Source organism: Raphanus sativus, chromosome 1 (genome assembly GCF_000801105.2).
Source record: "Raphanus sativus cultivar WK10039 chromosome 1, ASM80110v3, whole genome shotgun sequence".
In the NCBI taxonomy this organism is placed as follows: Eukaryota; Viridiplantae; Streptophyta; class Magnoliopsida; order Brassicales; family Brassicaceae; genus Raphanus; species Raphanus sativus.
In genome coordinates this window covers 24,079,622-24,091,735 of record NC_079511.1, presented here as the reverse complement: position 1 = coordinate 24,091,735, position 12,114 = coordinate 24,079,622, and the positions used below count along the sequence as shown (strand labels likewise).

General features: G+C 37.6%; 1 protein-coding gene and 1 long non-coding RNA gene across 2 annotated transcripts; one reads left to right on the top strand and one right to left on the bottom strand.

Annotated features, from left to right (window-relative positions):
- The first annotated feature begins 2,032 nt into the window (after positions 1-2,032).
- LOC108859743 (uncharacterized) lies at positions 2,033-8,167 on the top strand. The gene is made up of 3 exons (XR_001950522.2): positions 2,033-2,168; positions 2,643-2,781; positions 5,870-8,167. It is a non-coding gene; the product is annotated as an uncharacterized LOC108859743 (long non-coding RNA).
- Positions 8,168-9,016: 849 nt separating this feature from the next.
- Positions 9,017-11,798, bottom strand: LOC108849393 (uncharacterized). Its single transcript, XM_018622945.2, has one exon. It carries the CDS (start codon positions 11,636-11,638, stop codon positions 9,017-9,019), a length of 2,622 nt encoding a protein of 873 aa, XP_018478447.2. The 5' UTR covers positions 11,639-11,798.
- Positions 11,799-12,114: the final 316 nt, after the last annotated feature.

Below are 12,114 nucleotides of genomic sequence, written 5' to 3'. Positions count from 1 at the left end.
GTCCAAAATTTTAGAGGGTCCATAATTTTTTTTATTTTTTTTACTAATAGTTATAAATTTAAAATCATATTTTTATAAAATCAGAATGACTATTTTAATTTAGTTTTCGTATTTATAACCAATAAATATAAACTACAATCTTTTTTTTATATAACCAACTAAAAATGCAATAAATTAGGAAGTAATTATTATTTATATCAATTATATATTATGGAAAGTAATAAATAGTTGGTGTGTGTTAAAATATTCAGTGGTAGTATTAAAAGTCAATATTCTAATTGATTATGTTTAGGAAACAATTATCAATTAGTGACTATAAATACGGAGAACAAAATATATTTTCTTCATCATTTTTAATTAAAAATAGCAAACACGAAGAAAATAAAGCTAGCTTGACAAGAAAAAAGAGTAACTTGTTCAATCAAGAGTATATAGCTTACTATTCCGATTTTTTTTATTATATTTATAGATTATGATTTCTGATCATGAATATAATAAACGTAAAAACTGAAAAAGTTAGAAAATGATCAAATTTGATGATTTGATCGATGATTTTGCATTAAAAATGCTAAATAATCAAATTTAGTGATTTCATCAATGATTTTGCATTAATAACAAAAAAATTAGTGTTATTTAGATTATAAATAATTAAATTAATTAGTGTTATTTAGATTAAAAATAATTAAATTAATGTATTTATTGTATATTATAATGGTATTTTGTAAAAAAAAACAAAATTATTTCAGATTATTAAAAGAGGTCTTATTTTCTTTTTTGAACAGGGTCTGTGAAAAGTTTGAGACGGCCCTGGATGCAGATTTAGTTCATTTCCTTTGTTTTAGTTCATTTCCTTTGTTTTTTTGGCAAAACATGGTTCTTACCTCCATTTTTACCTCCATTTTTAATTACAAAAAATAAAAGAAATATTGGAATTTGCCAAACAAATTACAGAGACATGTAACGATGGCGTAATAGTTAGACATAGTGGAAAAAGCACCGGTCCGAGTTAAGTGGTGAATGAAGGACCGGTTTGATTTGAGGATAAACCGACTCAAATTTTCAAATATAACTGAAAATTAGAATATGACCGTTACGAAAACACGCGTGACATCACGCGTAACAATAATACTATTTATTATTATTATTTTTTTGTCAACTAATACTATTTATTAATAATAATACATGAAATAAAGGGGAGAACGAGAGTCTTGTCGATTTAAACGATTGCCTCTTACTCTACCTTCTCTCTAGAAAGTTTCGCTGGGAATAGTATTTTCCGACCGACGGAGTGGGCTCCCACAGCCACCGTCGGCCGGATTGTTGTTTTTCTTGTTGTTTTCTGTTGTTTTTCTTTTTTTTTTCTGCTTTTGTCGTGTATGTTTGGTTATGAAGGATCGAGATCGATGTGTCTCTTCCTTTGATTATCTGACTCTGGAACGGGGAATTTCTGTTTGTTCCGCCGTTACCGGCTTTGATTCTGGGGGGTGGAGGTTTGTTTAGCCTCACGTCGCCGGCTTTGTAGGGTGTGGTATCTAATCCGTGTCTTGAGCGGTCGGTTTGATTTCGTTGGGAGAGACCTCGTATAGATCGAGTGTTTTTTTTCTCCGACAAAGAAGCGACGGTGAGACGACGGTGGCTCTGGTTTAATCCCGTATTTGGTGGCTTGAAGCTTCTTGATGAGATCCAGAAGTAGGTTCGATGGATGCTCCTCATAGGAAGAAGCTCAGCCGGGGATGGTGGTTGTGAGGATTCCGATGTGGTGTCCGGGGAACGCCGATTGATTGTTCTCGGCGGTGGAGAAGGAGAAAGAACTTGACGACACGTGTTTACCTCGCTGTTGAGGTTTGAGCACGAATCACTGTTGTGTTGATCTTGGGTCGATGGACCGTTATAGTCTAGTTTGTAATCAAATGGGCTTTGATCTTTTGTTTTAAGTGTAGTCGGGTCTTGTATAAGCCTTTTGTAATATTTCCCGGGCTTGGTCTAGTTTTGGGCCATGACTTGTAATAAATCAATAGATGGCAAAAAAAAAAAAGGGGAGAATATTTTTCTATCTCTTCCAAATCGTAAAAAAAAAGAAAAAAAACTCTGAAGAACTCTCAACATTCGTAAAAGTGTTTCGATCTCTTCCAAACTTTGCAGAAACGGATCCCAATTCATTTAACATTGTAAGTGTTTCGATCTCTCCCTCTCTCTGCAAATTGTAAATTTATTTGAAGATTTTCGATCTCAATTTTTGTTTTTAGGGTTTCAATCTTTTCAGATTCCGATCCCGATTGGTTTGGGGTTTCTCGCTCTAATGTTTGGGTTTCGTTTGAATCTTTTTTGTTCGATTGATTGTCTTCTTTTTATACAGATTGGATCCTGATTTGTTTGGTTTTTGGTACTAAACTCTGTGAAGAATTGATAGAAAAGCTCTGTTTTACTCTTTTCATTAGCTTTCTGTTTTCTACTCAATGTACGAGTCTTGTGTTTGTTCAATTCTTATTCTTGTATTATTATGTCTCACAAGCCCTGTCGTTAGTTAGACCAATGGTAAAGAGTTTATGCTATAGTTTCTAAGCTTGCGTCTTTATTCTTTTTGTAGTTTTATTTTGAGGGTTCTTAATCTGTGGTTATGCTGTATCTTACTACTGTTTCAGTTAGCTTCACAACGAGAAGAAAACAGGGTGATCGAGAGAGATGGAAGACGTAAAGGCAAAACAACAGCATACATGGGTTGTATAGCAGCAGAATGTTCTTGCAGTGACTCCTCCACGTGTGAAACCTGTCCTCATTAAGGTAAATAACTCTTTCGAAAACCTAAGATCGATTGTTTTTGGTTTGTTTTGTTTTTATGTTTTGGTTTTCCACTTCAACCCCCCCCCCCCCACCCAAAAGAACTTAGACAGACACTAATCTAATACTCCCTCTGTTTTTTAAAGATGTATGTTTTGGTGTTTTCACACATATTAAGAAAACACATTAACTATACATCATTTTTAGAAATTATCAAATTCCAATGCATTTTAACCAATAGTCTTTCAATAAATTCAATCAATTTTATTGAAATTTGCAATTTTTGTATAGTAAACATAAAAAATACATCTTTGTGAAACAATTTATTTTTCTAAAACATCTATCTTTAAAAAACAGAGGGAGTAGTGTTTATGTCAGATTCTTATTTTGGGAAGAACATTGTCCCTTCGCTGCCTCTATAGGAAACATATTACCGACGGCTTTAAAAAAAGGTCTTTTAAGACAAGAATTACTAACCCCCGGCTTGAAAAGGATATATTTTTGATTATTTGGATGGATTTATAACATAAAAGCAATGGTTAAGAAAGTCTTTAAGACAAAAGACTTTAGAAATCAAAAACAGATCCTTATTTTTAATTTACCCACGGCTTAAAAAGATCTGTTTTTGATTATTATAAAGACCAATGGTTAAAAAGGTCTTTAAGACAAGAGACTTGAGAAATCAAAAACAGATCTTTATTTGACTTACACCCACGGTTTGATTGTCCCTTTGCTGCCCCTAAAGGAAACTTAATACCCACGGTTTAAAGATGTCTTTTAAGACAAGAAGATGCCTTTACTAACCCACGGCTTGAAAAAAGATCTGTTTTTGATTTTTGGGACGGATTATAACGACCAATGGTTAAGAAAGTTTTAAGACAAAAGACTTGAGAAATCAAAAAACAGATCTTTAGTTTACTTACATCCACGGCTTGATTGTCCCTTTGCTGTCCCAAAAGGAAACTTATTACCCTCGGCTTAAAAAAAGTCTTTTAAGACAAGGAGAGACTTTCACTTATCCATGGCTTAAGAAACATCTGTTTTTGATTATTTGGATGGAATAAACGACCAATGGTCTTTAAGACAAAAGACTAAAATCAAAAACAGATCTTTATATTTTAACTTACACACGGCTTACAGAAAATTTATTTGGATGAAATGGGAGTATAGGGATCAAGAGTTTAAGACAGTCTTTAAGAAAAAAGACTTGAGAAATCAAAAACAGATCCTTATTTTACTACTACCCACAGCTTACATTGACAAGACATGTCAGTTAAAAAACCCACAACTTACAAGTCTTTAGACAAAGACATATAAGACATGTCAAGTTAATATACACACGGCTTAAAAGTCTTTACTACCACCCACGGCTTAGAAGTCTCTAGACAAAGACTGCATATCAAAAACAGTTCCTTATCTCACTGTCCTCGCCTTACACAAGTCTTTAGACAAAGACGTACAAGGCATGTCAGATAATAGACCCACGGCTTACAAGTCTTAGACAAAGATGTATAAGATATGTCAGTTAAAAAGACCCACGGCTTACATACAACTCTTTAGACAAAGACATCTAAGGCATGTTAGTTAAAAGACCCACGGCTTACAAAGTCTTTTAGAGTTTAGACAAAAGACATATAAGACATGTTAGAACCAGTCTAAAAGTCTTTACAACCCACGGCTTAAGAAAACATGATTTGATTATTTGGATGGAATGGTGTATAACGACCAACACTTACAAGTCTTACAAAGACTATAAGTTAAAAACAGATCTTTTATTTATTTATTACCCACGGCTTGCAAGTGTTAAGACAGACTTGCAAAAGTAAAAGTATTAAGACAAAGACACAAGACATAAGACATGTCAAGTTAAAAGTCCCATGGCTTAATAGTCTTTACTACCCACGGCTTAAGAAATCCTGTTTTTGATTAGTTGGATAAACTGGGGTTAAACGATCAAGGGTCAGGTCAAAAAGACTACAAATTAAAAACAGATTCACTAGTTCACAAGGCTTACTAAAGTCTCAGACAAAGACTTACAAAAGTAGTTACTAAAGTCTCAAGACAAAGACTTGCAAAACAGATTCACTAGTTCACTACCCACGGCTTACTAAAGTCTTAGACAAAGACTTACAAAAGTATTTACTAAAGTCTCAAGGCAAAGACTTACAAAAGTCTTTGGACAAAGACATAGATGACATATAATTCACTAGTCACACTACCCACGGCTTTACAAAGGCTTACCAAAGTTTTGTCTCAGACAAAGTCCTTAATTTACCCACGGCTTACAAAAAAAGTATTTGGACAAAGACATAAGATTCAAAGACACACAGCTTACAAAAACTTAATGACATATAAGAATAAGACATGTCGGCCAAAAGACATATATAGATGAAATATGTCCTTAGAGGAGATAGACTACGAATGGGAACCGAAAAACCATTTGACTGGGAAAAAACTTTACTTACCCACACGGCTGACAAAAAGTCTTTGTGACTTTTATGACAAGTCAGGCGATGGAAAGTGTACTTAGACCTCTTGCTTTGCTACACACAGTTTACAAAAGTCTTTAAGACAGAAAGCTACAAATTGAAAGCAGACCTCTTACTTTGCTACACACGGTTAGTCTTTTAGACAAAAGAGGGGTCAAAAGTCTTGGTGGGGATGGTAAAAACCAACCACAGCTTACGAGAGTCTTGAAAACTGTCGGTTATAGATTTGCTGGATGGAATAAAACGACCAGCGAATACTACTAAGCAAGATTTATTTCTGTTCGCTTACCTCTCCACAAGGGCTTTAAAGTGAAAACTATGGGTTGATTTTCATTCTGTTGGATGAATATAATGAACCAACAGCTTAGAGAAGTCTTTGACAACAGTTTTAAAAAGACTCGTTAGGTGAAAAGAAAAAACACCAACGGTTTAGAGAAAGTCATAAGTCAAAAGAGTAACACATGGGTTTCAAAGACTTGTAGAAGGGAAAAAAAACCTACCCATGGGTTTGATTTTAGAATGCGGATTAGATAAAGAAAATGTGAACCGAGAACCATCCAGTCATGTAAGTCAAGACTAATTAATTTGATTTTTTTTTCCAGGTTTGTGCTTTAGGAGGTCTGAGGAGATTGCAAAGATATAATCTTTTTTTTTTGTTGAGGTATGTGCATAATAATGACTTCCGTTAGATCCATATAAAAGTTCCATCTACATCAATTTTGTTGAATTCATACTGCAAAACTTGGTGTCCTTTTTCGCTTATATGGAAAGGTCTATGTTAAGTTGTCAAGACTAGATGCTGGCAGCTTCAAAGTTGCTTGTCGCCTCCTTGAGTTCTTCATATGACAGAAACCGTGTACTTTTGCTGGGTGGGGAAGTGATCCCCCTGATGAAGCTGCTTCCAGGATCCTTGGTTTTACTGAAAGGAAGGAAGATGTGATCAAGCAAAAGAACAACAAAGTTAATTGCACGAGAGAAAATGATAAGCACAGAGATTATAGCAGTGATGAGCACACCAGCGGCTACAGCAAAGATAAGAATAAGAACGTTTCTTAATACAAATGTAAAGAATCATGATGTTGATATACTCTCAGAAAAGCATTTTACTTTGAGAAGGTGCAGGGGCCTCAAACCAAGTAAAGTTTGACTCGCTGAGAAACTAATACCAGAATGAGGCGTGATATCCATGGAAATGTTCATCCTTGATAAGCTTAGCATATAGAAGTTGATCAGCTCAATTTGGTGAGGTAGGAGACCAAGCTGGGAAGCAAATTCGATCAGGAACATGTTCCAGCTGGGAGTATCTGAAACATTCAAGAGAAGGATGTCCAGCTTTATAGGGATACACGCAGTGGCAGCCAATACTTCCTCGTTTCAGCACCATATCTGGTTTGCAACAATACTCACCTGTTATTGCTATTTTGCTAGTCTAATGACAAATCAAAATGAGAATAGATAACGTCTTACCTGAAATGGAGGGAGACAAAGGTGGCTTCGTTAAGCCATCTGGAAGTGCGCCATTACTAATTAGATTGCGTTGGAGCAATATCTACCAAACCTGCTCCAGGAGACTGGACATTAGATGGTTTGGAGATGAACAGAAGCAACCAACCGACTATAACGGGGAGGAGTGTTGAGAAGATTTACAAGGTGGAGCTTGAGAACGGCAAGAGACGTTGCTGTCAAGAAGAAGATTTTCTGGAAAGATGATCTCATATTGGACAAAAGCTTCAACAGAGAAGCTAAGATGCTTGGAAAGGTTAAACTTAGACATCCTGGTAAGTCGATGGGTTATTGCTGCAGCAAGTCTGAAGGATTATATCTGACTAAAAGGGTCTGATGCATTTGTGGATGATAGAAAATCTAGCGGAGGTTTCAGTCTTAATGATAGAAACCAACTCAACATGTACTTGAAAGGGTTTCTGGTTGCAAGAACATTATGGAGTCGTTAAGTTAAAAAACGTCATTTCATTGTTAAGTACGAGGATACATCAGCTCTTTGAACAGAAGTTAATTACAGATCTTACAGAGATTGTCTTTGGAGAGCAGGTTGCTCGCAGAGATTCCAGAGTTTGCAGAACTTGGCTTCTTATAATTCTTAAATGATAGTCTTCAAACACGAAGGCGTGGAAGTCCAGATGCAGTTGATAAAATAAAATGATAAGTCTTTGAAGGTTCTTTGAAAAAAAAAAAACAAAAAAAGCAAAATGAGAACATGTGTCAAGTCAAAACGTGTGTCCTATTGGCTGTACCTTTCTGATGATAAGATAATTGCTTCTGAGGCTCTTCACAGTGTCCTTACTGTTCTTGGTTAAGAGCCAGCGAGGTTTTGGTGATCTCAGGTTGTTTCTGGAGATTCTTTTGCAATGAAGTCTCTTGAGCTTGCGGTTATTAATGGACGAGAAATATCTCAAAATTCTGACAGAATCTATGCTAGAGTATGATAGAACTCTTAAAACAGAGGATGATTGCAGGTTTTGCATGAAAGGGTTGTTGTTCTCAGACTCAAGGTGCAGATTTTTGTTAATGTATCTGAAGCTGAGAAGACAAAATCTGAATTATGGTTTGATGGGTATCTCATGTCAACAAGAAGATAAAAACTGATCCAAAGACTGGACATCTGTCTTGTTGTGGTGCCAATTGTTTTTGATAGGACCTTCTCTCCTGAGCCATCCAGAGGAGCAAAAACAGGGGAACCCAAAACAGAGAAGCCTAGAAGAACCATGACATCCTCTAATATTACCGTTGCTTCTCCCCAAGGGAAGATGAAGGTTTTGGTTTCAGGAGACCATCTCTCAGCAACACCCATGACTAGATTTGAGTCTTTAATGATTTTGAGAGTGGATGCAGCAACTGCTTGGAGAACCGCTGAAACTGCCATCTTCTCCCATATGATAAGACTACGTTGACTACTAAGTCTAGGATGAAAAAGTCCTTCCTATACTATAGGAGATAGGAACGACTAGTTTTGAGGTTTGTTTCGATTTGATTTTTTTTGTACAATATTAGGTCTATTTAAGGAGATATTAGCTATCTCTTTGTTCTTAGTTCATTGCTATGTTCAATAGATACAAATGAAACAGTCTGCCAAACATAGTTACTAAGCATGAAAACCAAACCTAGAAAAGAAGCAGATACAAACACTTTTAAAGAACTGCTTCATGGAGCAAACAGTGTGATGCCTTGCTGCCATCGTTGATTTATTCACAAATCAGAACCACATTTGCACCTGATACCTTTGTGCTTAGGTTTACAAACTACATTAAGATGGAGCCTTTCAAATCGTCTTTGATAATGTAATTCAGGTTACTAGATGAGTTACAAGATACCTGCAAAATATATAGTTCAGGTTACTGCAGTGCTCACCCATAGACATTGCCTAAGTATGTTTGAGGAACCACAATCTCCACATTTGCGCTTGTCATTGCCAGATTCTCGCTGCCAATAGGTTAATTTCTCAAAGCAAACAGAGAAAATAATAACCATTAGCACCGCAACCAAACTATCACACAGAGATATCATGACAATGCATCTCTGCATCATATGGAAATCAATAGCTGAGATAGTTTGATGGAACAAAAGCGAAAGTAATGATTCTCCTCCAAACTGAGAGATATTTCAAGTATATATTAAATCAAAACAGACCAAAACTTCAGTGTCTCTAATAAGAAAGTTCTGAACATTATGCAAAATAACAAAACAAAACAGTTGAGAACGTGTGACATTGTTGGTTTTATTTCCATGAGATCCTAAACAGTAATTACATTTCTGGCCTGGTTTCTTTCTATGGTTTTCCATTCTCTGATCTTTGCCAAAGTCTTCTCCACCTTCATCATACGTGCCTCTAGGCTCAGTGCTAGCTCATCTATTGCAAGATCTTTTTGCTTCAGACTTTCATCAACATCTTCCTTCTCATTGGATCTCTGGTTTTCTCCATTTTCATGGACCAAACACTTTGCTCCCTTAGTTCCATCGCCGACTACAGTCTTCTTTTTCTCAGCCTTAATTCCATTTACATCAACCTCATCATTACAGTCTGCTACTCCATTAGCCCCAAGAGGAGGATCTGAAGAGTTGTTACCACTAGCTGATCTTAGAACCGTATTCTTCACTGCTTTGTTTCCAGTTTTTTCTTCTTCACTCCTTTTCTTGATTTTTAGTGGTGCTACAGTTTCATCTTCATGAGCAACCTTTTGACAGATCCATGAATCTTTGTTATCTGCCTCAAGTCTATTGTTTCTTTTCCCAAGTGACTTAGAAGCATCTCTTACACCTTTCTCTCTGTCTATGACCATCTCACGAGCTTGATTGTCTCCCAAATGCTCACTCTTCCTCTTCAGTTCTACTTCCGTCTGACACAACTCATTAAGTGGAACTTCTCTTGAAGCTGATCCACCAGAATCTGATATCTCGGATCTCACATTTGTAGGTGTTCTAAGATATCTAGACCTTTTGAGTTCTGCAGGAAACTCTTTTCCCAGCTTTTGAACCGCTTCTCTTAACGGCAACACTTTAGGAGGAGGATCTAAGGAGTGGTTTTCATCAGATGAACACATAATTGTATTCTTCTTAGCAATGGTTAAGCTATCATCTCTTACACTTTTCTCTTTGTCTATGACCATCTCAGCTGTGGTAATGTTAGGAGCTCGCATGTCTCCCATATGCTCTGTCTTCCTCTTCACTACTTCCTCCTTCTGAAACAGCTCATTAAGTGGCGCTTCTCTTGAAGCTGATCCACCAGAATCTGCAATCTCGCATCTCACATCTGTCGGTGTTCGAAGATCTCTAGACCTTTTGAGTTTTTCAGGAAACTCTTTTCCCAGCTTTTGAAGCACTTCTCTTAATGGCAGTGCCTTATGAGGAGGATCTAAGGAGTGGTTTTCATCAGATGAGCAGCACATAGCTTTATTCTTCTTTCTCAAACTCATTACTTGAGCAATGGTTAAGCTATCATCTTCCTCATCCTTCTCTGATGGAACCATATGACTCTCACTGTCCTTACAAACTCGCTTCATTGACTTCTGTTTCTTAGAACAAGAAGGAACAGGCTCAGATGTATCATCATCACCATCACCTATGATGTTTCTTGGTGTCAATGATTCAGCAGCTCGATTATTCTTCCTCCACCACTCGCAGAACATTGAAGTAAAACAAGAAACTGAAGAACGAGAAGGGATGTACAATCTCAATCCATCAATAGGCTTGCTGTACTCATCCCAAGCTGCCTCTTTGAAGAGGTTGTTCATGTTAACAGGACAAGGAACATCCTGAAGCAATCCAAACTGTGAAGCAACTCGGTTTGGAAAGTAGTGTTCCACACTGTGAATTCCAATGAGCTCAGACACCTTGACGCATCTAGCAAAGGAGATGAGCTCCTCATCAAGATCAGGACCAACAGGAACCCACATTGCTTCCTCAGGGTAAAACAGAGGAAACGTCCAGTTCTTCACAGCTTTTGTGTAGGGACGCCACTCAAAACTATCCATCGTCGAGTTTGCCAGTATCTTCCTCACAATGTTCTTTGTACTCTTCCTCACAGTGCTCCTTGTTCTCGTTAGTTTCTCTTCATCCCAAAGAGCCAACCTTGGCTCACCTTGCAGCAACAGATTACTGTTGTTGGGACGTAGCTCCCTGAACCTCTCCCATGTCCAAACTTGAACCAACTTAAACAATGAACTCAACTCAAGTTTGGTGTTAACCCCTATTGCCATGTTGAAACCTCTGATGTGGTCTTTCAATAGAGTGAGCTCCTCATAAAGGTGAGCAAGAACAGGTGGAGCAAGAGCAATCCTAGTACCTCTCGAAAGATGAACAGCAATTGGCAAAACAGGTCTAACAAGATGGCTATACTTTGTTGGGAACACAAAGTAGCTAAGCCACAACGCAAGAAAAGCCGCATGCTCAAGCTCATCCCCACTGCCCATGAACCTCCCCGTCCATGTGACTTGAGTTACGAAACTGACATTGTTATCTTTCTTAATCTTGAGCCATTCTTTCCCCAGTTCCCTCACAGTCTTCTCTCCTGAGCCATCCAGAGGAGCGAAAACAGGGGAACCCAAAACAGAGAACCCTAGAAGAACCATGACATCCTCTAACGTTACCGTTGCTTCACCCCAGGGGAAGAGGAAGGTTTTGGTGTCGGGACACCATCTCTCAGAAATACCCAGAACGAGATCTTTGTTTTTGTCGAATACTTTCATGGATGCTATAACTGCTTCAAAGATTCCAGCTTTTTGCCATGTGGGTCTGTGCAAAGATGACATATTTATAGCCCAAGACTTGAAAGCTGGGGTCGCCTTTCTCCACCCAGGGAAGGAAACGCTCAAAGACAGAGCCTTTAAGTCCGGAAGAGAAGATTCAGAGTCGTCCATGGAGGTGGTGAAACAGGGGTTTTTGAAAAATGGGTTCTTTTCACAAGGAAACGAAGATGAAGCTGGAAGATAAAGTTTTGTTCTTTTCTGTCTCTCTATCTCTGGAGAAGATGAAGATGGAAGAGAAAGTTTTGGTCTCTGTCTTTTTGTGAGTTAACGTTTGAAGAAAGTCAGAAATGATGTTGCAGGTTGAAGAGGAGATGGACCAGGGATGCAAAAGTTTCCTTTTAAAGGTAATTTGAAATGAAAGTAATTAATAAAAGGGCTCATCAGTAAATATTTTATCTTTTGGAAAGAAAGAAAACGCATCCTTTTGTTGCCATGATCCACCATAACTAAAAACAAACTCCAAGAGTGTTGGGGATGGATTGTCACCACCCACAAGGCCCAGCGAACAGGAGGCCCATTACCATCAAGGAGGGAGCGGTCGGCTCGGCGTCGGCTCCTCGACTGACCCCGACTCGGCTCGTGACTAC

Bases quoted from the DNA above. Each gene is read 5' to 3' on its own strand.
- LOC108849393 (XM_018622945.2), bottom strand. From the start codon at position 11,638: ATGGACGACTCTGAATCTTCTCTTCCGGACTTAAAGGCTCTGTCTTTG.